Source organism: Stomoxys calcitrans, chromosome 2, assembly GCF_963082655.1.
Source record: "Stomoxys calcitrans chromosome 2, idStoCalc2.1, whole genome shotgun sequence".
Lineage (NCBI taxonomy): Eukaryota > Metazoa > Arthropoda > Insecta > Diptera > Muscidae > Stomoxys > Stomoxys calcitrans.
The window spans coordinates 226,080,656-226,108,563 of NC_081553.1; the positions used below are offsets into that span (position 1 = coordinate 226,080,656).

A 27,908-nucleotide genomic window follows, 5' to 3' on the forward strand; every position below is an offset into this window, starting at 1 on the left:
ATCCAAAACGAAATTTTTGTTACCGGTACGGTTATCGTAACCGAAAATGAAATTTTCTTTACATAACAAGGTGAAATTTTAGGCATTGGCGAATTTTTTCTTGCAACTATGAATGAAAATATGTTTTAATAAGTTGCAAATAAAAAAAATTATTAAAATTCAGCCAACATTTTAAATCGATGTTTGTTGCCATCTTGTATTCACACAACTATTTTTAAGTAGCGACATAAATGTATTGGTTGCAAACGAAAATTTCGCTAGAGGTGCATACCCAACTTTACACAGAAATGTGTAATCATTACTAGATAGATATTGAGAAACACATTCTGTCCGAAATTAAGTTATAAAAAAGAGAAGAAAATTATGCAAAATAAAATATATAATTAAAGAAAAGAAAAAAAAACGATGTACCGTTTTTGACAAGCACAAAATCAGAGTTGCACTAATCACTGAATTTGGCAGATAGTGCACTCAACAATTTGTTGTTGGGCAACTGCCACTACCTGTAAATGAATATATATTGGCTCCAACTAGTAGCATACTTGTGCTCTCAATATTTTGTTGTTGGGCAATTGCCACTAGTAGCATACTCAAAATCAGAGTTGCACTAGTCACTGATTTTGACAACTAGCGCACTCAATATTTTGTTGTTGGACAATTCCTACTACCTGTAAATTAATATATCTTGGCATTTGTGTGCATTTTTGTAACGCGACCAAAGCTCAACGCGCTCATTCTGTTTCAGCATATAAGCAGGCCGGCGGTGCCGCCGCCGAACAAGATTTTCGCCTAACCGCCGTCGCTGTTGAAATGTCCGCGGCTTCGTTCACTGGTTATTATACACTTTGAGAGGCGTCGAGTAAGAGTGAGTTTTAATTAATAATATGAAAATATGATTTAGAATGCATTAATTCAACCGCTTGATTGATTCAAAAGGCAATTAGCTAAACAGCATTCAGTTAAATACAATCGGTTTAAAAAAAATTTTTCCATCGTGTTAAGAAAAAGCAAGCTGTGTATGGCAAATCATAGAAAAAAGCACTGCCATTGTGTGTTTTGCAACAAATTTGTTTATATAGTGAAAAGTGTTGTGTGTTCAGTGAATTAAATGTGGAACATATGTTGCTTATTTCGTGGTTATGTTTGTTTGATTTTGGCCATATTTCAATGGCCCCCAAAAAAATGGCAAAGAAAAAATTTCTTTGACGTCAGCACCACGTCAACGGACACAACAATAACAACAATCAATTGTCATAGTTATGGCGGTACACCTAGAACCTAATGTCCGTCCCTGCTCCAGCTCACAGCCCACTGGTGGCCATGTGATTTGTTGCTGATACGCTGATACGCAGCTTAACGAATCAAGCATTAATAACGAGCAAACAACAAATTACAATTCAACAACAATTTGCTAAACAATTATAACAAATCACAATAATAATTAAGCGGCACAATAGTACAATAGTGAAAGGCAGTGAGAGAGAAAGAGCGAGAGAGGGTCGCCGCAAATTGATGTTTATTAAATATAAAATAATTTGCAATATATGTATGTATGTGGAATTTATTTATTAATAGATTTGTATATTGGGATATATTCTTCAAATGTGGACCTCAATGGCCATACAATTCAATATACATGTATGATGTATTTCCCCCAATGATGAGTGGGGGGGGGGGGGTTATACAATAACAGCTCCTAATTTAAATACTATTTTGTTTATGTTTCCACAATTCTAGCTGTTAAGCACAATTGAAAGTTCTTTACCCCAGAAAACAATCGTTCATTGGCGTGTTAACCACTTTTTCTTCGTTTTCCACCTCACACAACCCCCTGTTGATGAATGCAAAAGCACTTGAACTACCTCTGAGTTTTTCAGTAAATGCTGTGTTCGCCGATGGTGACTCAATGTAAACACAAAAAACGTTTATTTGCAAATACATCATTAAACTGTTGTTGTATTTTTCCAAAAACCAAGTCCCAGCAAGCAAATTCTTGGTATAGTCTTAAAAGGAAATTATAGTAGGTATTTGTATGAAATAATTCTGCCAGATATCTTAAGCAAAAAAAATGCATGCATTCGTATTGTTCTTCTAATACAATACATAAACATATGTTTTAATGTTTTGTCGCTTTAATGGCTGAGCCGGCTACAAAATAGAAAACAACAGCTCGACCCTGACTTGGTTACTTAAAGGCATACAAACACGCACAAGTTTTGCACATAAACTGCTTTAGACTAGACCGAAAACACCAAGGTGTTTTTGTGTGTTAGCTCAAAGCCTTAATAAAATGTTGATTTGGTTTCTCTTTTATTAAGGAGAGATAGGAAAGGCTGCCTAACATGGTGATGGTCAAGTTATGTAAGAATAAGTTTGCAAATTGTCACTTAGACAATTTATTCCTCTACGATAACTCAGGAACAAGAGAAAAATGAGCATCAGTCAGATCGCTTGGAATAGCCTAGGTTAGGTAGGTTAGGTTAGGTTGAAAAGAGGGTGCAGATATTAATCCGCCCCATGCCAGGTTAGGTGAGAGTGGCAGTCCAGACTCACTTAGAAAATTTTAAATCCATTGTCCCATGCCACTATGGACAGTAATCGGCTTGTTGTGCGCTCTAAAAACTATAAAGCGACCTCTAAAAAAGAAAAATTTAAGTTAGGAATTCCGTGCTGCTTACAAAATCCTTAATTGTTTTCAATGCCCCTCCCCTAAGTTGATTCATGTCTGGTATTATGTCCCCACCTAAGTGCCGGTATCTGTTAGAGGCGAAAGCCGGGCAATGACAAAGGAAATGCTCCAAGGTCTCATCATCTTCTCCGCATGCCCTATACATGCTATCACTTGCCGCACCAATTTTACATAAGTGAGCTCGTAGTCCTATGTGTCCCGTTATGATACCAATAGCTATACTGACCTCCTTCTTACTTCCATTCAGTAATAGCCTCGTCTTCTCACGATCTGGACCCCCCTTAGGATTTTTGCCGTCCTACCGACCGTTTCGCCCACTCCCATAACTCGGACTGCGTCGACCAGAAAGGCTTTGGGTTAACCAAAAGGCTTGGGTTGACGGCATTCCTCTGGCCTTCACCGCCAATTCTTCTGGCTTTTCATTTCCCCTTACTCCGTTATGGCCCGGCACCCAAACGATGCGGATTTTGCCATCCTCAGAGAAGGCGTTAATCTCCTTTTTACACTGCAAGACTGTTCGTGACCTCACCGTCCTGGTTGTTATTGCCGGTTTACTGTCGGTAAAGAGCATTATAGGCACTCAGTAAAAGAGCATTATAGGCACTCAGTGTTTGTGCAAGAGCCGGTGTCGACTGACTTCTCACTGAGACTCTCCGCTCGATACCGCTGATTGTCCGCTTCTGCAGTTGCAGCTTAGCTTCTTGTCACAGTTCGTAGCTCATTAGAAACAGTTAAGAGAGAAGCTCACAAGGATCTTGATTTCCTCGTGTAGATGAGTTTTTGTCAACAGCAGGTAACCCCTGATGATGCTTAAGTCTACGTTTTGACAGCTCTGCAACTTTCTCCACTGCAATGCTGCGGCCGACGTTGGTTCTGCTTAATTAAGTACTTGTCGAACATTACGGTTTCTTTGCCAATACCCCAACTGCTGCCTGCTTAAGATTTGAGGGTTTTGTTTCTGTTTCTTTCATTATTACAGACTGCAGTAGCATGGGCTGAAGACGAGGAGAGACTGTCGGAATTCTTTGCCCATTGACTTAAAGTTCCTTTGAGATCTCTTTCATCTAGATGATGAATAGTTCCCCTGAAGCTTTCCTAGAAGAGATTTTAAGTTCGCAACTCCTTAAAAACTCTTCTTGTTCTTGGGGCCATTGAGCAAGCTGTAATCTACTGTTAAATCACTTTCGAATCCCTGCAAGAGCGATGACAGGAACGCATTCACTTTTGGCGACGCAACTTTGACTGATCTGAAGAGATGGATGTTATTCAATCGCCAATTTATTTAGCATCCCAAAAGTGAGAGGGCAAGGAGGAGAGGAGTTCGTCGTATTCGTGGTCTCCGAGCCGATGAACAACCATCAAAATTTGCCGTTGACAAAGTTAAACAAGTCTTCCGCATCCGTGCTGAGTTCAGACAGATATCCCTTCTTTCCCCGGGTAGGCAAGATGCTTGACTCGTGTCTATTGACACTTGTCTGAAATTTCTAAATGCCACACACATTAATAGTGGTCTATATCAGGCCAGGCCAGACCATGCGATTAGATGGTCCTTGTGGTTCTAGACCTCTCGATAGCCTTCGATATGGCTTTTTGAGGACACCGCTAATACCTTCCCCCTGGCCGGGTCTAAAAGATTAGATTACGAACTCAATCCCATAGCAGACGGTAATACTTACTGGATTGACCCGATGGAATCCTTCATGGGAAAGCGCTGCCGCCTCGGTTTGCAACACACTGCTGCAACAACGAACTATTTCTGTAGTCCCGAGTCGTTTGTGGAATTTAGAGATACTATTGGGTTGCCCAAAAAGTAATTGCGCACTTTTTAAAAGAAAGTAAATGCATTTTTAATAAAACTTAGAATGAACTTTAATCAAATATACTTTTTTACATTTTTTTTCTAAAGCAAGCTAAAAGTAACAGCTGATAACTGACAGAAGAAAGAATGCAATTACAGAGTCCAAAAGCTGTGAAAAAATTTGTCAAAGCCACAGGATATACACCACACCAATCATGATTTGACGCATTTCGACCCCTTGGTAAGGAGGGGGGTTTTTTACAGGGTATACACATGGCTTTGTGCATCGTTTGGAAGTTGTGTTGATGGCTTAGAACGTTAAGACAACGGTAACCGTTCATTGTTGTACGAACGTCGTGGGTTCGAGCCACGGGCTGGCTTAGCCGAATTTTTTAATTTCCAATTTTATTTGTCCGTTAGGGCGAAGATCATTTTTCTAATGATGTGTTAATTTCTCTTTCGAGATGAGTTTCAGTGAGAGTACGGGCGGCACCGGCTCTTGCTTAAATACTTTAATACGCGATGTTATTGGCGGCTTTAAATAATCAATGACCATAACATTCTCGCGGCGATCGGTCGTATAGACCGGAACGAGCCTCACCTATGGAACTTGAGGAGGATCGTTTACTCAACATACAAATGTGGCTATAACAACAACAATAAGGACAGGAGTAGCAACAAGTTCCTCAAGTCGCTTGCCGGCAGCACTTGTGGTACTGACAAAGTACCAGACACGGTAGCAGAAGCGATGAAAAGTTAACGAGTGAGAGTGCAGATACAGCCGCCTCAACTCCTACAGTGCTAGAATTGATGCAGCATTTCAGATGTATGTCCCAATTGTAACCAGGAACCACACAATATACGCAATCCCATGGCATCCGGTTGTACGTACCGGATTGGCCCCATGGAGTCTTTCATCGGCAAGGGCTGCTACCATAGTGTACAAAACACTGCTACAACAAGAACACGACATACGCCACCTGCTCAACTGCCTAGCCAATCTTAGTCGACTTCAAACCAGATCCCTTGGCATGAACTACAACTTATGCGCGAGTTCTTAGATCTGGATACTTAACTGAAACCAGCCGATGTAAGAATGAAACACAACACACTGTTTCAACAACATGACAGCCACGTCGGCTTGTGGTGTCAAACTTAAATGTTGCAACAAGGCCCTCGGCGTAAGCTGGATGCTAAAGGCTGGGGGTATACTGAAAGCAAAAACCTCCTTAACTCGATTCCATCAAAAGTGTAGAGGCAGAACTATGAATGAAACACTACCTGTGTGAATTGGATGTTGTTGTTGTAACCACACTTTCATGTGGAGATGGCGATCCTCGTCAAGCTCCTGTAGGTGAGCAAGCTCGTTCCGGTCCAAAAGACCGATCGCCGAGGGAACAGATTTGCCATTGGTTATTTAAAGACGCCAGTATCTTGCCTTGTCATATCGAGCATCAGAGGCACTCAGCATTTGTGCAAGAGCCGGTGCCACCCGACCCCGCTTGATACCGCTGATTGTCCGGGACTGCCGTTGCAGCTACTCCGTATGGATCATTCCACTATCCGTAACCTGTGAACGCACCCGGTAGCACGCAGCCAAGCTTCTCGTGACAGCAATGAACACCACACAGATCGGACTTCAAAGTCCAGCCTGTGTGGTGCATACAGCTATCCCGTGCCGGGTGTTGTTAATGTAACTGTGTGTTGTACACTGAGGCGCCAGCCCTTGCCGATGAAGGACTCTTTCGGGTCAATCCGGTACGTACAACTGGCTGCCATGGGATTGATGTGAATTGGTATTTCATTCGAGTTTGTATCAAATTGCATGCTTGTGGCAAATTAGGAAACTCAGAAGGCGCCTGGAGGGCAGCAGCTGATGCAACATTTAAGAAGGAATTGACAACAACAGTCCAGCATACTGAAGAAGAATGTTGCCAATGCTTTCTCAAGAGCACCTATGAAGAAATTTTCAAAGATTTTATCGTATTCCTGCTTTTACGTTTTTTCTTTCGTGTTGGCGCCAGGTAGCATTTTTGCTTTTCAATGAATATTTTTGGAAATAACCTTTGAGCAACGCATAAAACTCTTAGATACTCAAAATTTGCTCCTCGCAACAAAGCAAAATTCGCAGCAAGTAAAGGAAATCAAAAATCCTCAACCACATGACGCTATATTTTTGGTTTGTTATTTCAAATCAATAAAAAAATATACATTTGCTTTTATTTGCTTGCTTACCCACTTTCTTCTTGGAGGAGCGAAGGGGGAGAACAGAATTAAAAGCATTCAGCAGTAATAGAATCAATTTGCCATTTTTAAATCACCACATCGTATGTTGGTGGCGGTGGTGTTGATGGCAATGAAAACAAGTGATTGATAAAACTCAGAATGGGTTTTGTGGCTTTGTGGTGGACGGGGGTGGGGGAACAACTCTGGAGGGGGAATAACTCTGAATGAATAACATACACACTCACAGACATACAACGAGACAACATGTTGGCCCATACAAAAATAGATTTTGTACGTAGACTTTTTTCTTATCATAGGACATATTTTAGTTCTCTAATCATGGGCTAAAGCAATCAATAACAATTTCAAGTAGTCACGTCCATTTGAAATCAAAATCGATAAGATTTTCCCAAAAATTGAAAATCAAACAAGATCACATTCATGTTGACATGTACATGTGTGCTAAGGCCGAAAATTATTTGCAAAAAAGGGAAATATAGGCTCGTTGTCAAATACAAGAAAAAGCGTTTAAAAATAAAAGAATTTTATTTCATATAAACAGATAAACACACAGAAAAGTCATGAATGGCTGTTGGTGACCATACAGCTGAGCATTTATACGTCACGTGTTTCACATGTGTATGTAGCTTCCCACAGGTCCCCTACATTTATACCCTATACCACCACTGTGGTACAGGGTATTATAAGTTGGTGCATTTGTTTGCAACGCTAAGAAGGAGAAGAGCTAGACCCATTGATAAGTATACCGATCGACTCTGAATTCTGATTCAATTTAGCCATGTCCGTCTGTGAGTCCATGTATTCTTGTAATCAAAATGCAGATCGTATTTGTTGTCCAATTATCACGAAATTTTGCATATATCACTTTTTTGGCCCAAGAACGATGCTATTGATTTTGGTAAATATCGGTTCAGATTTAGATATAACTCCCATATATATGTATCGCCCGGTTTGCACTTAAATGGCCATAGTGGGTACAATTTTCAACCGATCTGCACAAAATTTGGCGTGGACTGTTCTGTTACTGATTTTATCATATCTGCAAAATTTCATAAAGATTTCAGATTTAGATATAGCTCCCGTTTATATGTATCCTCCGATTTTCACTTAAATGGCCGTAGTGGCAACAATTTTCAATCGATCTGCACAAAATTTGGCACGAATTGTTTTGTTACTGATCTTAACATATCTGCATATCAAATTTCATTAAAATCGGTTCAGATTTGGATATAGCTCCCCACAAAATTTGGCACGGGTAAGATATTTGCAATATTTCATCAAAATCTGTACAGATTTGGATATATATATGTATCTTCTGATTTGCACTTATATGGGCGTAGTAACAATTTCCAACCGATCTACAAAAACGGACAGCTTTGTTACTGATCTTAACATATATGCAAGATTTCATCAAAATCGGTTCAAATGTGAATGTAGCACCCATACAAATTTATCGCCGGATTTGAAACTATATGTCCGTAGTTACAACAATTTTCAAACGATTAGTTTGAAAGTCGGTTAAGATTTAGCTATAGCTTTCATAAACATATATATTTATATTTTGCCCGAATTTATAACTGTAGGTTAGGTGTAGGGTATTATATAGTCGGCTCCGCCTGACTTTTTGCCTTTCCTTACTGGTTTTATAAACGCTGTTTAGATCCTTATGATCTTGAGACTTTAATTTGTAGCTCTAAACCTCTAACTCTAGATCATGGGTCTGTTCGCCTATTTTCGCATTCAAAATTTGCCAGCTAAAAGTTCTATTCACTTAATTTTCCAGTAAAAATTTGCAAGAGACATAAAGCCAATTTACTCTCTTTAAAAAATTTGCAAGCAAAAGTATGCGAACGACTTCCATATGCAGAAAAACAGCTGATTTTTGTTTTGGTTGGTTTTTTATTTGCTTGCTTGGAAAACAAATTTTTTTAAATAAAAAATATTGGCCATGCTTATGAGGTATTTTCCTTAGATAAACGTCAATTTAATGATCCGAGAGTGAAAAGCCTAGAAGGGGAGCCATTCGTATATCCATGATCAGCCATGACCAATTACCGTGCAATCCCATGGCAGCCAGTTGTACGTACCGCATTGGCCGATGGAGTCTTTCATTGGCCCGATGGAGTCTTTCAGTGTACAACACACTGCTGCAACAATAACAAAAACCGTGCACAAAGCTACGAATGTCATCGGTGGCGCCAAGTCGCGCAAAGCGTTGGTTCCAGACAGAATATTTGCACTGTTGCTGAAGAATCTGGATCTGCCTGGAGTCGATTACCTTACAACTGTCGTCAGCCTGAACACTATTATAGTACCCGATGTTTGGAAGACGGACAGTCTGATCCCGCTACTGAAACCTGAAAAGGACACGAGCAAGGGGGAGTCGTACAGACCGATCTCCCTTCTTATATCAGTAGTCAAGACGCATGAGGGACTACTCCTCCCGTTCCTCTCGTTGGACATTTTCCATTCGCCGAACACCAGCATGCATTTCGAAGGCTGTAAAGGACTACAACTGCTTTACATGCCATCACCGTATACAAAAGTACAGTTCTGACAAAGATACCTTGGACTAACCATCTAATGCTTTTGGATATTGTTGCTAGATAAATTGCTACGACCACTGATGTGAGGCTAAGGGAGTTTTCTATTTGGTCATGTGGCGGCTACGGACACTTTGTTATCATTGAAGATATCTGTATCCCTTCACAATTGGCAGACTAATTTGCACTATTTTTTTCTAATCCTACTTTGCGTCACTTGTTTAACTGCCCAGCTAGACTCACTCAATTCCAAGGCAGCATCTTCCCTCCTTAACAAATTCAAAGAAACGGTGTTGGTTTCATCGTAGCTCTCCGATGAGGATGATTCCATCAAAGCACTTAAGAAATCTATAATTGCTCTATTTTCGTAGTTTCCTCCCCTATTTTTTGCCATTCTTCTATAAGTGCCTGCTTAAGTTCGGACTTATTGGAAATGGGCCGCCTTTTTACACGTCTAACCAGTTCCTCCCACAAATGCTCAATGGGCTTGAGGCCTGAGGATTGCAGAGGATGTGGGAGGACATGTGTGATATTCATTTTGGGGTCATTGTATAAATAACCTAGGTAGATTCAGTTTTTCTTCGCTTTTTTTATATTTCCTTTAAAATATTTACATATACTTCTGACAGTCAAGGGATGAATTTTCTTTCCAGTCTCCTCTTCAACTTCAGCTGTTAATTGTGTTGATGTTTTTTTGGGGGTCCTTTTGAATTTCTCGCACTTGTTTTTTGCCGCTCCCGGTCACTTAAAACCCGGGGACGTCGAGAGCGTTTTCGTTTTGTAAATTTGATTCTCCTTCAAACCTGTTGACGAGGCTTCGAATTGTGACACGGCTTCTGTCCATCATTTGGCCGATCTCAGCAAACGATTTTCCTTGGCTGTGAAGATGCATTATAATTTTTCGCTCAGATACAATCGTTTACAATCGGAGCCATTTTTTGTGTTTTCTGCATTTAATTTTATTCTTTTAACAAAAAACTTAAATTAACGGTAAAACAATACGGTAGATAATTTTAGGAACAATTTGCAACGAACAAAGCAACACAGTAGACAATTTTAGGAACCAATATTTTTGCAAAAAGAGTTGCCAACTGGCAACAATTACGAAAAAATATAGCAGAACATGTAAATGTGGCAATACTTTTGTGCGATGAAATCGCGTTAGTTTTTGTTAAATAAGATAAAAAAAAGCAAAAAAAAAATTGGAATAAAAATTTCTGCATTGGGGGTTCTTAAGAAAAATATTTTTTTTTTGAGTGGACTGGGAGACGGGGCTGACAAATTACGGCCAAGTTAAAAGTTGATGGTTGTGCCAATTCTTATATGTGGCACTCACTGTATGTTATATAAGTAGAAAATCGATTGATTAAATTGTTTGGACAAGGAAATAAAAAAAATCTACAAATCTCATAACAAATCGATATGTTTTTATCGTGAAATGACAATAAACATTCTCACTGTCGCTCTCTCTCTCTTTCTCTCATTCATATACTCAAATTTGAACTACACATACTATTGTTGTAAACATCAGATATAACCATACGTTGATATGATCACTGCAGTGATTTCGCAAACCAACACATAAACCATTTCGTCACTTTTCTTTGCCATACTACGATTTGCTGTTAGCTGTTTGCCTTTTTAATATCGCTCGGGGAAAATTAAACAATGCGAAGGCGCCGTTTTCTATGGTGGGATGTAGAGACGATGAGGACGCCTATGATGATTGGTGTTGTTGAGGGTGTAGATGTATCTTATCATGACACTCCACCAACTGAGAAGGGATTGTTGTGATAATGTGTTGATTCCAAAAAACAAGAAATAGCCGAAGCTAAATAAAACTCATATTCTTATTAAAATTATTTTCCTTTCTACTTTCAGCACTCAAAGTGAAACAACTCTAGAGTTCCCGAGACAGAAGCTTCCCCTTTAATAAAAATTAAAAAGAAAAAATACAATAATTAATAGATAAGCAGTTATTATTTGCACTGTGATATTTAAATACCACGGAAATACTTTCACATACCTCCACACCAACATGTCGCAGAATCAGTCATATTTTTGGCAAACCACCAGACACAATGTCTACCTGAAGAGATCGGCCAAGTTACACATGCTGTTGGCCCTGATGGCAGTACTGACATTCTCCACCATATGTGTGGCCGAGATAGATGCTGCAAAAAATAATGATGAAACGGCTATGGAAATGGGCATACCCTCGGTAAGTATAAAAGAATATATCATCAAATTAAAAAAGAACCTGGTACCTGTATGATATGATTATGGCCTTAACTTTTTGTATACTGCCAAGAGAGATAGATAACAAGAAATTGCAAATGGTTTTATTGTGGCCATTTGATATACAATGGAAATAAAGTAATTGCGTGCTTGAGATTTTCTGCTATGATTTTAGGATATATTTATACATTTTTATAATGAGACACTTTGGGGTTAATAAGGTTGCCACGAGTGATTAATTTTGGTATGGGTATTTAATTTAATTTATTATAAATAACCACATGTGGAACCAAAGGCGTAATCTCTTCATAGATAACTTTTATATGGTTGTAGAGCCTTACAAATGTTATAAGTGAGTGGATGGCCATGTAATGTGCTTAAACTTGTGGACCAGTTGGTGTCCCACCATGGAAAATTTGCATCAACAATTTTTAAGAAATTGTCAAAGTTATTAAACCTCTGAGGATGGCAAAATCCGTATTGTTTGGGCGCCGGCCCATAACGGAGTAAGGGAAAATGAAGGGACAGACGATTTGGCGGTGAAGGCCAGAGGACTGCCATCAATAAACTTGATTAACCCGAAGCCTTTCGGGTCGACGCAGTCCGAGTTAAGGCAGTGGGCGACGAATGCTCATGCAACATTGTCGAACAGCGAAACGGTCGGTAGGACGGCGAAAATCCTATGGGGGGATCCAGATCGTGAGAAAACGAGGCTATTGCTGAAAGGAAGTAAGAAGGAGGTCAGTATAGCTATTGGTATCATAACGGGACACATAGGGCTACGAGCTCACTTATGTAAAATCGGTGCGGCAAGTGATGGCATGTGTAGGGCATGCGGGGAAGATGATGAGACGTTGGAGCATTTCCTTTGTCATTGCCCGGCTTTCGCGAATCACGGATACCGGAGACACAATAGCAGACATGGGGAGTGGTATTGAAAACAAGGATTTTGTAAGTAGCACGAAATTGCAAACTTAAAATTTTCTTTTTAGAGGTCGCTTTATAGTTTTTAGAGCGCACAACAAGCTGATTAATGGCTTAGGTGTATGTCCATAGTGGCAAGGGGCGGATTAAAATCTAAACTCTCTTTTCAACCTAACCTAACCAAACTTAGCCTATTAAACCTCATATTCACTTTGTATTGTTTTATTTTTTACAGCAAATGTCCAAAGATGAACCGCTCTATGTTAAGGATGAGAAATTCGATGTTGCAAATGATCTACCACCAATCGATCCAACCAAGGAATCTAAAGTCAAGGCCGGCTTTCTCGACGCTTTCACAGCGTCGATCTCTGTAATTCTATTTACAGAGCTAGGTGATAAGACTTTTTTCATAGCAGCCATAATGGCCATGCGCCATCCCCGTTTAATTGTCTTTACCGGTGCCATATCCGCTTTGGCCCTTATGACCGTACTCTCGGTGGTGTTTGGAATGGCTGCTACTATTATTCCTAAGGTTTATACATATTACATTTCAACTGCATTGTTTGCGATATTCGGTTTGAAAATGATCTACGAGGGCTACTTCATGAAGGACTCCGATGCCCAAGAGGAAATGGAGGAGGTGCAAGCGGATTTGCGCAAACGTGAAGATGAGGTAAGTCTGTTGTGTTACTCCGATTATTTGCCATATCAAAGCTAGTGCAAACACTTGAAGAAAATGTAGTCCAAATGAATCAGTCCCGCCGCCATCAGTCACAGTCGGCGGCATTTATTTATTTTATCCGTATTCTTGTGCATGTAGAAAAAATCAAAAATCTTTCTCGCTCTTCTCTTATCTGCAAAAAAAAAAAAAAAAGAAAAACAAAGAAAAAACACACGCATTTCCAGTAGTACACTATTTGTTTGGTTTATATTGCAAAAACGTTTATTTTTCTTTTGTTGTAGTGTAAATATTTGATTATTGTTTTGTTTAGTTTTTGTTTTTTCTTTTGTTTATTTTCCTTTTTTTGGTAAGGTTTTAATTAATTACTTTTTTTGTATTTATTTATTCTTTTAAGTTTGTATGCTTTAGTCTTAAAGGAAACTAACATAACAAAAAAAAAATCACTGCTGTAAATTTGTTTTCAAGAAAATTTGGATAATCTCCATATACCAGAGTTATCTATACGATACTAACAACATCTAAGCGGGGCCTAACAAAATTGAATGACACACATAATGTGTACCGTGTACGTACTGTGTACCATTATTCCCTTTCTTCCATTTATCCTTTGTTTTAATCCAATAACCCCAATCCTTTCCTATCTATCTCGGGGGCTATTAACACCCATTTCTTTCACATACTTCAGTTGCTAAGTTCAAAATGCATGTTTCCTATGTTAACCCTTTTGGCTGTTTAACACCAAATACATGCATTTGTATATGTTTGGCAGGGTATCTGAACTTTAATCGGGGCATGCAATCATTATGTCTACAAAATTAAAGGATAGGAAAAAATCGAATTTTTATTATAAAAGAAATTGAATTAAAATTTTTTAAATATTTCTAGTTGAAAAAATGTGGAAAGTGGTATAAAATCTTCGACTTGCTCTTGAAAATCTAAGAACTGGTCATAATTTTCTCTTTTAAAACAAAGAATAGAAATTTAGGATTAATATACAACTTACTTCAGAAGTATGGAAATTTCGCAAAGAAATAAGTTTCTAAAGACATAAATTAAAAAAAAACGACAACATTTTTTAAAAAATATCTCTAAAGTCAACATTTTTAAACAGTTAAATGTATATCATATAAAAAAAACAAATTTAAAAAAAAAATTCTCTACATTTTAGAAAAAATTCTATCATTATTAAATTTCTAAGGATTTTTTACAAACAAAAGTTTTGAATTTTTGAAAAAAAAATTTCTAAAGACAAAATTTTAAAAAAAATTTTTCTAAAGACCGAATTTAAACATTTTTTTCTAAAACAAAATTAAAAAAAAAAAGCTAAAGACAAGATAGAAAACAAGTAAGACCGTGCTAATCATGGATCGCATTTGTTTGACAGTTCTGGAAATTTGTCAAATAAGCCTTTTCAAATCTACATAAAGTTTTTTAAATACTGGTGAAAGTTTTTAAAACCATTTTCCAAAGACAATTTTTTTTTAGAAAAAAGACAAAATTAAAAAAAAAATTGTCTCTTAAGACAACATTTTTAAAAAATTTTAACAAAAAATAATTTTCCAAATTTATAAAATTGTTTTTTTTACAAAATGTCTAAAGACAAGAATTCTTTAAAACAATTAAGACAAAACTTTTAAATCAATTTTCTTTAACGAGAAAATTTTTTAAATATTATGTCTAAAAAATAATTTTTAATTTTTTTATTTTTAAAACCAATTTTTAATAAAAATTTTTTAAAGACAAAGATTCTATGATTTTTTCACAATTTTAATGAAATTTTTCCTAAAGTCGAAATTTCAATCAAATTTTTCTTAAAGACAAAATTTCAATAAAATTTTTCCTAAAGACAAAATTTCAATGAAATTTTTCCTAAAAACAAAATTTCAATGAAAATTTTCCTAAAGACTTAGTTTTAATGAAATTTTTCCTAAAGACAAAATTTCGTTCATACAGACAACATTTTCGTAAAGACAAAAATTCACTGAATTCTTTCCTAAAAACAAAATTTTAATGAATTTTTCCTAAAGACTAAAGACAAAAATTCAACAAAATTTTTCCTAAAGACAAAATTTCAATGAAATTTTCGCTTAACACAAAATTTTAATGAAATTGTTCAAAGAGACAACATTTCAATAAAATTTTTCCTAAAGACAAAAATTTTACAAAATTTTTCCTAAAGACAAAATTTCAATGAAATTGTTCATAGATACAACATTTCAATGAAATTTTTCCTAAAGACAAAATTTTAATGAAATACTTCCTAAAGACAACTTTTAAATTTGTTCTTAAAACAAAATTTTGATAAAATTTTTTCTATATATAAAAAATGTTTATAGTCTGCCTAAAGCATAGACAGACTTTTTCCTATGCCCGCAGGCATAGCAAAAACGATAAAAGCACACGGACAGTGTAAGCAACTTCCTGTTTCTTCGTTCAGCCGGCTCTATTTCAAAGCTATTTCATTTAGTTGATGTTTGATGGTAATCGCACAAACACAGTTTGGTCTTTTCAACAGTGCTAGTTTGCCCAAAAGACAACATTCAAAAAAAAAAAAAAAAAAAAAAACAAGCAGAACAAAATTCCGGCGTATGTCCATAACTAGATACATACATATTGGCTCCATATGAACCGATCCTGTGTCATAAAATATGCAAATTTTTTAGCAAAACCCATGGAGTATGGATACCCAAGAATCGACCCGTCTAAATAGACCGTGCTAAAAATAAACACCAACTTTCATTGAATATCGCATTCGAACGTCAATGTTGGAAATCATCATTCTTTATCAGTGATTATTATGCTTATTCAAAGTTAAGATAAGAGTTTTAAAAGCCATGTGCGTAATACTTATGAACATGTACAAAAAGCCATGTGGACATAATGAGGCCATAATTTATTCTATAATCATTTTAACATATTTTAATTTAAAGATTTGCAATCGCATTCGAATATTATGGTACAATTGTTTTAAATTATTTGCCTTTATAGGAGAAAAGAAGAAAATTTCATAGAAATGTTGTACTCGCTTAGGGCAGGTTTCTCGTAGAAAAAATAAAGTGCATATTAGCTAACGGGAACATTAATTTGTCGCGGGTATAAACCTCCTGTTAACAAATTTGGTGTCCCGTACTCTTTCAAGGTAATTTAGAAGATAAGACAACATTACGCAGCAACCAGCAGCGTTCGCATGACATAATTACCAGGTAGTGTGCCGTAAACAGCTGAGTACAATTTTTTTTCTCGCGAAGTGCGCTTTCTGTCAACAAGTTTTAGTTGTGTGTGAGTATTATATTAGTTAACCACAACACATACAAACAACGAGAAATGGCGCGAACTAGTAACATACACAAAATCAGGGTTGCACTAATCCCTGATTGCACTTATAAATTGTAAAGGAAAAACGAGTCGTTTTTAGAGTCTTTTAAAGAGAATACGAGTCGTTTGCTCAAAACAGCTTGGGTCTGAACATAGTATTAGATATTTAGAATTTATATTTTGGAGATTTTTTTACTTGAACCTTTTCTTAAAAATTTGTTCTAGGAAATGGTAGGGAATTTTTTTTTCCTTTTTCAAGTTTTTTGCCTGTTGGGGCGAAGAAAATTTAATTTTACAATTTTTGTTTTTTTCTCTTTCGAGACGATCTCAAAGATCGGAGATGCAAATGGAAAAGTAAAGCCAAAGACAGTAACACACACCAACCACTATGGGACGCGTTTCGTCTTTGGTTAGAAGACTTTTCAACCATATTAGGTGTGATGGCGCACGGCATTTTTGTCTTTAAAAATTGTCTTAGGAAAAATTTTGTCTTCAGAACAAATTGTATTAAAATTTTGTCTTTAGGAAAAATTTCATTAAAATATTTTCTTTAGGAAAAATTTCATTAAAATGTCTTCTTTAGGAATAATTTCAATAAAATGTTTTTTTTTAGAAAATAATGTATTAAAATTTTGTTTTTAGGAAAAATTTCATTGAAATTTTATGGATCTTTGTCTTTATGAACAAAATTTTGTCTTTAGGTTAAATTTCATTGAATTTTTGTCTTTAGGTTAAATTTCATTGAAATTTTGTCTTTATGAAAAATTTTATTACATTTTTGTGTTAAGCAAAAATTTTATTGCAAAATTGTCTTAGGAAAAATTTTAGTAGAATTTTGTCTTCAGAAAAAATTGTATTAAAATTTTGTCTTTAGGAAAAATTTCATTAAAATGTTTTCTTTAGGAAAAATTTCATAAAAATGTTTTTTTAAGAAAAATTTTATTAAAATTTTGTTTTTAGGAAAAATTTCATTGATATTTTGTCTTTAGGAAAAGAATCATGGAATCTTTGTCTTTAAGAAAAATATTTTGTCTTTAAGAAAAATTTAAAATTTTGTCTTTAAGAAGGAAAAATTTCATAAAACTTTAATCTTTAGGAAAAGTTTCATTAAAATTTTATGTATAGGGAAATTTTCATTGAAATTTTCTTTTTTGTCTTTAGGAAAAATTACATTAGAATTTTGTATTTTGGATAAATGTCATTGTAATTCAGTCATCTGTATTGAGGAAAAATTTACTTTCAAAAAAAAAAAAAATGACTGAATTTATAAAATCATATAGCACTGAAACTTTGTCTTAGGAGAATATTGTAGTAAAATGTAATCCTCGCGAAATATATTATTAAAATTTTGTCTTTAAAAAAATTTTATTGAAATTTTGCGTATAGCTAAAATTTGTTTTTCAAATAGGTATTTATTTTTTGGGACTAATAATGTTGTCATAAGATTTTTATAATAAATCCACTTTCCACAACTTGCAACAAAAATGCCTTTTTACAAATAAAATAAATTGAAAACAAATCCTATTAAGCTAAAAAGAGTTTGCCCTAAACCAACTGCCAACTTCCTTACGCCTCTGAACCTAGCTTTTTTCTGTTCATAAACCACTATCCTTGCTCCAGCTTCCTGCAATGCACTTAAGCACCTACCAAAACAGCCTACCTATCTACCTACTAGCCCTACTGTCCAACCATCTGCCCTGCCCGCCTACCCAACCATCTTCACCAGCCTTAAATGCATTTTAAACTTCTTGTGTTTGATTAATGAGAGGAGAGACTACACCAACGACGAAAAACAAAGCAAACAGTCATCACTTTCCAAAAAAAATATACAAAAACTAATGTGAAAACACTTTTTTTTTGGTTAACCTCTTGTGAACTCTACAGTACGAGTCGTTTTAATGCGGTTTTTATTTATTGTTTTCTTTTTCATATATTTCGTTATTTCGTTGAACTGTTCCTACTCTTCTTCCGAAAAAAAACAAATTAAATGAAAATGAAATGTGTGTGGTCGGTCGTCGGTTGTTTGGAATGAATGATCGAACCAATGAACATCCCACTGTGCATAACCCTAATCCTTCAAAATGCCACATCACCAACCAAAAAATGTAATGCGCCTACTGCTGCTTCAAATTCCACCACCAAACACAACCATCATCTAATTCGACAACCTCTTTCGCTCTCCAAATGCAACTCTTGCCTTTTCCAAATTTCTTGTCAACAAAATTATTCGTGTGTTTGTGTATGCGCGTATGTGTGTTTTAATAAAACCACAACAATTGGCTGCTAAAATCCTTTGTTCACCTCCACCCATGAATTCACCATGTATTTATCATTCACACGTTACGCTCGCATAGCTGTTCCGCTCGAAACGTGGCAGTGATGATGCTAAACGCAAGAATAGCAACTCTGACAAAGAGGACAATGATTTGGAACGCGGCGCTGGCGCCTCCACAACCAATACTGCTTTGTCCACTGCCAAGAATCCCGAGATGAAACACCGACAACGCAAACAACTGTCATCGAATCATACAACAACTAGCATTAGTAGCAACAACAACGGCTGTGAACTGAACAAAGACGTTGATAATGACGATGTTAATGTTGAGAGTGGCGAGGCTGATGCTTTCCTCAAGGGGAGCGATGAACAGCAGCACATCAAAATGACCACTTTCCATAGCAGCCCGACATTATCGGCGTCCGCCTTATCCAATCAAACGAATCAAACTAATTGTGATGATACTTCTAGTACTAATAAGCTTAGATTTAATGCAACATCGAACAATGCTGGCGGCGGCGGCAGCAGTGGTGGTGGCACACCCTCCAAAGGTCCAGGCGGTGATGTGATGGTCCACTCCTCGACATCCAATATACACAATTCTCCATCCTCGAACAAATTGAATGGCGGCCATATGCTTAACAACTCCACCACCACCACCACCAACAAGACCCTCATCAACTCCAACAATAACAGTATCGATAGTTTAAACGGCACTGCTGGTCAGTCCAATGGCGATTTGAAACAATTTGGCGGCGGAAGCAAAAAACGGGTTAGCGTCTTAGATCTTAAGGCGTTTTCTTTATACATATTACATATTATCTCTCTATATACCAATACGCTTTTTTGAGTTATTTTTCCTATTTTTTACATTTTGTAAATATGTAACTGCATTCAATCTCGAGCTATTCATCCAACCAACCCACCCGACATCCATTCATACATTCATTCATTCACCACTTAACCAACAACCTCCCACAAATGTCATGGTCTTCGGTTCGTTTTTTGTTTTAATAGGTTTGTAGCCTTTCGTTCATATGTTATGATACGAATTGAAGGCACCCATACACATACAAATAATTCCGGCATTACCGACATAAACCCATAGTATTTATAAATAATAGTTTAAATGATATTGGTTTTCATATGGAAATGGTTAAACTCTAATACATACAAATATTGACTATGTTTTGTTTTTGTTAATTTTTTTATATTCATTTATGTTATGTGTGTATGTGTGTGTGTGTGTGCGGTTATAGTTTCTTGTTTGACGAACAATCTGACAGAAGTTGTTTAAAATTTTAACTTTAACAAACTTTTAAACATTTTAGGTGAGACATTTGGGATACCTTGAAGGGGGAAATTTTTTCTTTTAAACAATTTCTCATTTTGTTAAACTCTATTTAAATTTAAAATGTTTAATTTTAATTATTAATTTTTATATTAGTGTATGTTTGCTTTAAGTTAAGATGGGTATTAAGTTCAGTTTTCACAGTGAAACTCCATATAAAAAATAGTGAAAAAATCTGTAAAAACGTTTTCATATGCGGTATTAAGTTCTTCACTGAATGGAAATTTGACATTCATTTAAAGCGTGGACGAAATGTTTTTCAATTTGGGCCAAAATGATAAAAAAAAGAAACATTTACTAAAAATGGGTCACAAAGATGGTGTTTTTTCAAAAATGGGTCAAAGCCTTTTTTATGTTTATCATCTTGTTTGATCCATTTATAATGAAGTTGGATAAGCATGTTCGCCTGGATTCATATTCTGTTGAGAACATCAAAAAATTTTCAGCGGTGATTATCTCCTGCTGGAGGCCACCGGGTAATTCATCGGTAACCTGTGTTTTTCGTCTATAAAATCAGCTGATACCGATAATCGAATACGAACTTGTTAGTAGAATTGACGGTAAAACGTAATAGACAACACTACCTTGGTACAAGGAACAAGAAAAAGGCTAGGTTAGATTAAGTTGAAAAGAGGAAGCAGATATTAATCTGCCTCATGCCAGTATTCGGCTTGTTGTGCGCTCTAAAAACAATTGGGTTGCCCAAAAGTAATTGCGCACTTTTTAAAAGAAAGTAAATGCATTTTTAATAAAACTTAGAATGAACTTTAATCAAATATACTTTTTTTACACTTTTTTTCTAAAGCAAGCTAAAAGTAACAGCTGATAACTGTCAGAAGAAAGAATGCAATTACAGAGTCACAAGCTGTGAAAAAATTTGTCAAAGCCGACTATATGAAAAATCCGCAATTACTTTTTGGGCAACCCAATATAAAGTAATCTCTAAAAGGAAAATTTTCAGTTCGGAATTCTGTGTTACTTACAAAATTCTTATTTTTTTCAATACCACTCCCTTAAGTTGGTTCATGTCTGGTATTGTGTCTCCACCTATGTGCCGGTATCTGTTAGACGCGAAAGCAAGTTTATCGACGGCAGTTCTCTGGCATTCACTGCCAAATCGTCTGCCCTTTCATTCCCCCTCACTCCGTAATGGCCCGGCAATCAAACGATGCGGATTTTGCCATCCTCAGAGAAGGCGTTCATCACACTTAATCTGTATGTCAATGGGTCGGATATCTAGAATAGTCAGTGTCCTAGTGGGCGTGGTCCTCATCGCTCCGCCTATGCCAAGGCAACATGTTCTCTGAACCTGTTGTATGATCCTTATGTTGCTCTTTTTCTCCATAGCAGTCCACCAAACTACTGAGGCGTAAATAAGTATTGATCTAATCACGCTTCTGTAGAGCCCGTGGACTATCTTCGGATTCAGGACCCATTTTGAGCCTACGGCCCGTCTACATAGTACCCCACATCCGTGAGCCTTCTCAGTACGCTTCTGAATTTGGCACTTCCAATTCAGTTTCCTGTCCAAGATCACACCTGAGTATTTGACCTTTTCAGATATCGAAGTCGTTTTATTGTGGAAACGTGGTGCGTTAAATTGGCCCACCTTCGTCTTCCTCGTGAACAGGCATATTTCAGTCTTCTCTGGGTTAACATTGAGACCTCTGGGTCTAGCCCAGTCATATGTCATATGCAAGACCCTTTCGGCCCTTCTGCATATCTCGTTCGGATTCTTACCAGTTAGAAGTATTATAACATCAAATCGCTCCTCAGTCAGCATCCGTAATAGGTCATTTATGGTGGTCACCCATAGGAGTGGCGATAAAATTGGCGGCCCGATGGGTACTTAGACTCAAATTTTGAAACACCTCATGCAAAATTTCAGCCAAATCGGAGAAGAATTGCGCCTTCTAGTGGCTCAAGAAGTCAAGATCCACGATCGGTTTGTATGGCAGCTATATCAAAACATAGACCGATATGGGCTATTTACAACCCCAACCGACCTACACTAATAAGAAGTATTTGTGCAAAATTTCAAGCGGCTAGCTTTACTCCTTCGCAGGTTAGCGTGCTTTCGACAGACAGACGAATCAGAATTTCGAGACGATCAAGAATATATATACTTTATGGGGTTCTAGATCAATATTTCGAGAAGTTACAAACGGATTAGATTAGTATACCCCCATCCTATGGTGGTGGGTATAAAAATCCGAATTCAATTACAAAATGACTGATTCAATTAATTTTTTTAATTGAAAACATTACTATTTCAATTAAATTTGTAATTGAAAAATTTTTCGCCATATTTTTTTCTGTGTATAATCAGCAAGGTTACCATGAAGGTGGCGATCATCATCAAGCAAGAAAAGGGTGGCCATTGGTTATTTTAGAGGCGCCAATAAATCGCCTTGTCATATCGAGCATCGTAGACACTCAGTATTTGTGCAAGAGCCGGAGCCACCCGACCTCTCACTGAGACTCTCCACTCGGTACCGCTGATTGTTCTGCAGACTGCCGTTACAGCTACTCCGGATGGAGCATTCCACTATCCACAACTTGTGGACGCGCCCGATAGCTCGCAGCTAAGCTTATCGTGACAGCATTGAACTCCGCACAGATCGGACCTCAATATGCCCGCTTGTGTGGTGAGGATTGTAAATGGACCAAATCGGTCCATGTTTTGATATAGCTGCCATATAAACCAATATTGAGCCTCAAGGAGCACAATTCTCGTCCGAATTGACTGAAATTTTGCACGTGGTGTTTTGGTATCACTTCCAACAACTGCGCTAAGTATGGTTCAAATCGGTTCAAGTTTTTATATAACTGCCATATAAACCGAACTTGGGTCTTGCCTTCTTGAGCCTCTAGAGGGCGCCATTCTCATACGATTTGGCTGAAATTTTGTGTTTTGTGTTTGTTATGACTTCTAATAACTGTGCTAAGTATGGCGCAAATCGGTATCTGGGATCTTGACTTCTTAAGCCTCTAGAGGGCGCTATTCTCATACATTTTGTACAACGGCTTCTCTCATGACCTCCAACATATGTGGTTAATATGGTCTGAATCGATCAATATCTTGATATAGCTCCCATATTAACCGATCTCCCAATTTCGCTTCTTGAGCCCCCACATGGGCATTTCTTATCCGAATGATCTGAAATATTACACAATGACTTCTACAATGTTCAACATTCATTTATGGTCCGAATCCGACTATAACTTGTTTGATCTTTTGTTGGCCTAAAAAGAGATACCAGGAAAAGAAGTAGACAAATGAGATCCATGGTGGAGGGTATATAAGATTCGGCCCGGTCGAACTTAGCACGCTTTTGCTTATTTTTTTTTGTTTGTTTTGTCATTCGTTGTTTTTGTTGCCACATATTTGTGTGTGGGAAATAGCGGTCCTCGTCCAGCTCCATATGTGAGCAAGCTTATTCAGGTCCATAGAACCAATCGCCGCAGGAATGTTATGGCCTTTTGTTATTTAAAGGCGCTGTTATTCATAGGCACTCAGTAATTAACCAAGAGCGGGTGCCACCCAGCCTCTCACTGAGACTTTTCACTTGTTGTTGTTCCCTATACAGAGTAGCTGTATACGGAACAACATGGATTTCGAGCCAGGATTTCTATTAGACAATTCCTTGGAACGGCTTTAGACCACATGATCTCGAACTCACAATGAAATGAATGTTTTTGTTTTATTCCCTTCCTATATGGTTTTTTTCATATCATTATTTGTCCAATATAAAAATTTCTTCTGTTTATCTGTTTTGGCCTGTTACTGTCGGTCGTTTAAATCAATTCATATTTTAGTGTATTTAAGTCGAGAGCTTAATGGCCAAGCGAATGTAACATACAAAGGAGTGATTATTTTTAAATGACTATTATTTCTTTTGAATACTAACAGATTATTACAAACCTCTTTATTCCCATCCCTTCCTTATGGTACTTTACATTTATGGGTTCTCTTCTCCTTGCTTGTGTACGGGGCGTAGTATGCCGAGACCAGATAACCAAATTGCTCAAATGAGCTGATTCATATGCCTCATTATCATGTCGCCTGTGGTGTTAACTAGTTCTGCTGGCAACCTATCGGCTCTTGCTGTCTTGTTGAAGCAGCACATTTAATACCGTAATCGGGGATCGTTTTTTTCGTATTCTCGTCGCCGCCATTATCAAAAACAAACAGCCAGGAAAAATATTCTTGCCTATACTAATCTATTTCTATGTTAATTATATCTATTGGGTTGCCCAAAAAGTAATTGCGGATTTTTTAAAAGAAAGTAAATGCATTTTTAATAAAACTTAGAATGAACTTTAATCAAATATACTTTTTTTACACTTTTTTTCTAAAGCAAGCTAAAAGTAACAGCTGAAAACTGACAGAAGAAACAATGCAATTACAGAGTCACAAGCTGTGAAAAAATTTGTCAACGCCGACTATATGAAAAATCCGCAATTACTTTTGGGCAACCCAATATCTCTATCTGTTACCAGATTTCTTTCTTCCTCACGGCAGTACCAAAGCCAGGCCCATAAAATTGTAATTTTTACCCATGAACTTTCCACTAAGGAACAGGGGCAAACTTCTCACATATCAAAGAGTGCAGTCCTATTCAAACTTAAGCTCAATGATAAGGGGCCTCCTTTTTATAGCCGCGTCCGAACGAAGTACCGCAGTGCGACAACTCTTTGGAGATGAGTTTTACATGGCATAGTACCACACAAATGTTGCCAGCATTAGGAGGGAAAAACCACCGCTGAAATCTTTTCTGATGGTCTCGCCAGGATTCGAACTCAGGCGTTCAGCGTCATAGGCGCTAACATGCTAACCTCTGCGCTACGGTGGCCACCAAGCCAGGCCCATTCTCATTATTTTTTTCAAAAACTATAAATAAATTTTTACAGCTCTGGTTTCATTCACCCACATCCAAACAGTCTCCATTCACCGATCACATACATATATACATACTTGTCTATTTCTAATTTTATTGTGTTGTTGTGTTTTTGTTTTTTATGTAAATTTCATAATTTTATAAAATTATTTTTTGTTGTAAAATAATTTCCCCACTCTTAATTTTTGTGTGATTTTTTAGCGTTGTTGTTTTTTTTTAGCTGTAGTTTATGAAAACTTTGACTAATCTTTGGTTTGTTTGTGTAAACGGTCTTCTTTTTTAGCTGGAACGTGATGTTTCCGCCACCCTTATACAGGATCCCGAAAGTGGAGTAGTACGTAAGAATACCAAAAAGGGAGCAGCATATTTAACCACCAGGGTTTTTATGCAAGCATTTACTATGACTTTTCTGGCTGAGTGGGGTGATCGCTCCCAATTGACCACCATTATCTTGGCTACAAGCAAGGTAGGATCTTATAAAGCTACAACATTGGCAACTTGGAAATATTAAACACTTTGTTTTTATAATTTCAGGACGTCTATGGCGTTATAACTGGCGGTGTAATTGGCCACTCCATTTGCACCGGTTTGGCTGTGATTGGTGGCCGCATGGTAGCGGCTAAAATATCTGTGCGTACCGTTACCATAGTCGGCGGTATAGTGTTCCTTGGCTTTGCCCTATATGCCCTTATAGTAAAACCGGATGATATATAATCTGCCTCTGCTGGGGGACAACAGATGGTGGACACCCTACCACCCATTACTACAACCCACTTACCAATCCCCGACAAACACAAACACACATGTATATTATTTTTGTAAGGACGAACGCAAATCATCCCTAGGAGTTATTATTACCTGCTTAGAAAATCAATTTACATGAATATTTTTTTATTATTCTTTTTTTATTTGTAATTAAGATAATTTTTTGTTTTTATTATATGTTTGTATGTGTATAAAAACAATTGCAAGAGAGAAGAAAACAACGTTTTTAAGAAGGAAAGTGCATCAAATGTATTCTGCAGGATTATAGCCTATAAGTAACAAAAAAGAAAACCAAACTAAATGGTGTTATTTATAAAGAAAACAAAAATCCAAACATAACGTAGCAAAATGTGTTTATTTGTTATATGGAAAAGGAAACGAATTCAGGATGTATAGCAGTAACATTTTGATTACACCTGAAATGCAATCCAAAAGTTATCTCTGGTAAGTTTTGGAGGAAGCTCTTACATACTACAATACATGCATTAGACATTTATATTTCTTGAAACGCTTCGTTTTTGTAGGTTACAAAGACTGCTGGTGTGAAAAGGTAAAAGCTGTAGACTGATTTTTGGTACCGTTAAAAATCGTGAAAATGGAAGATTATCAAAAAAAGATCCATCTAATTTTACAGCAACTGCCCAAGGTTTTAAGTATCATGATTTGCGAATCTGTACCCCTAATGTTGGATCTATCTTTAGAGAAGATGCAGTTTACACACTGGCAAATGTACTATAGATGCGGTAAATAGCTACCGGGTGAATGTAGTCCTTGGAGAACGACCGCCTCCCATTGTTTCCCGAAGAAATTTACCTCCCCCGGCAAACCAGAGTATTTCTGGACCAATGATTGATAGCGACGTGCAAGATGTATGTCCCGATTGTGAACAGGGACCACACAATACACGTTACCTATTTAACTGCCCAGCCGGGCCCACTCAACTCAGATCCAGATCCCTCTGAATGCACCTCATCTTAGTCGCAAAGTTCATGGGTCTTGACACTCAACAGAATCAAACAAACGAAAGATAGAACACAGCAAACTGCTGCAATAATAACAACTATAGAAGTACAAGTTCGATAATACTACCCTTCTTGAAGTATCATGAGATGATAAAGATGTCACAACAACCCCCAAAGGCTGGGTGCTGTCATTAAGCAACACAATACTGTGCCGTTTCTTTGTATTCAGTCTGAGGTTTAAACACCTTGTCGCCAGTGGATGAGGCGACACTCAACTCAGATCCAGATCCCTCTGAATGCACCTCATCTTAGTCGCAGAGTTCATGGGTCTTGACACTCAACAGAATCAAGCAGAGGAAAGATAGAACTCAACAAATAGCTATAACAACAACAACAACTATAGAAGTACAAGATCGATAATACTACCCTTATTGAAGTATCATGAGATGGTAAAGATGTCACTACAACCCCCAAAGGCTGGGTGCTGTCATTAAACAACACAATACTGTACCGTTGCGTTGTATTCAATCTGAGGTTTAAACAACTTGTCACCAGTAGATGAGGCGACAAGGTGTTAAAGATGTATGTGCATGATGTATGTCCCGATTGTGAACAGGGACCACACAATACACGTTACCTGTTGCCCAGCCGGACCCACTCAACTCAGATCCAGATCCCTCTGAATGCACCTCATCTTAGTCGCAGAGTTCATGGGTCTTGACACTCAACAGAATCAAGCAGACGAAAGATAGAACACAACAAACTGCAGCAATAACAACAACTATAGAAGTAAAAGTTCGATAATACTACCCTTCTTGAAGTATCATGAGATGTCACTCTTTACCATCTTTGTGTTGTCATAAAACGACACAATACTAGACCGTTGCTTTGTATTAAGTCTGAGGTTTAAACACCTTGTCACCAGTGGATGAGAGGCTAGTTAAAATCTTCATTAAAACAAACACAAGTGCAAAGTCGATAATATTGCCTTACAGGAAATGCCAAGAGATGGTAGAGATGTCGCTATAACGCTAAAAGGTGGGGCGTTGTGTAGCAGCTGTCATTGTATTGTATTGTATACAGTCGTAGGTTTAAACATTGCCCCTAATGGATGAGTGGCTAACTAAAATCCGCAGCGAAACCTGATATTTGAACAACAGTCCCCTTTGCGCCCATTCTCCAATCAAAAACAAGGACAAGCGGACTAAAGAAATATTT

General features: G+C 37.1%; 1 protein-coding gene across 2 annotated transcripts; it reads left to right on the forward strand.

The window, feature by feature from the left end:
* Positions 1-804: 804 nt before the first annotated feature.
* On the forward strand, positions 805-26,067 carry LOC106083652 (transmembrane protein 165). 2 transcript variants are annotated; one of them, XM_013246801.2, is made up of 6 exons: positions 805-865; positions 11,159-11,498; positions 12,675-13,112; positions 18,791-19,483; positions 25,247-25,429; positions 25,498-26,067. In XM_013246801.2, the coding sequence occupies exons 2-6, from the start codon at positions 11,316-11,318 to the stop codon at positions 25,675-25,677; spliced, it is 1,677 nt and encodes a 558-aa protein (XP_013102255.2). In that variant the 5' UTR covers positions 805-865; positions 11,159-11,315; the 3' UTR covers positions 25,678-26,067. The 2 variants fall into 2 exon arrangements, with proteins under 2 accessions (XP_013102255.2, XP_059218446.1); XM_059362463.1 differs by lacking the exons at positions 805-865; positions 18,791-19,483.
* The last annotated feature ends 1,841 nt before the right edge of the window (positions 26,068-27,908 follow it).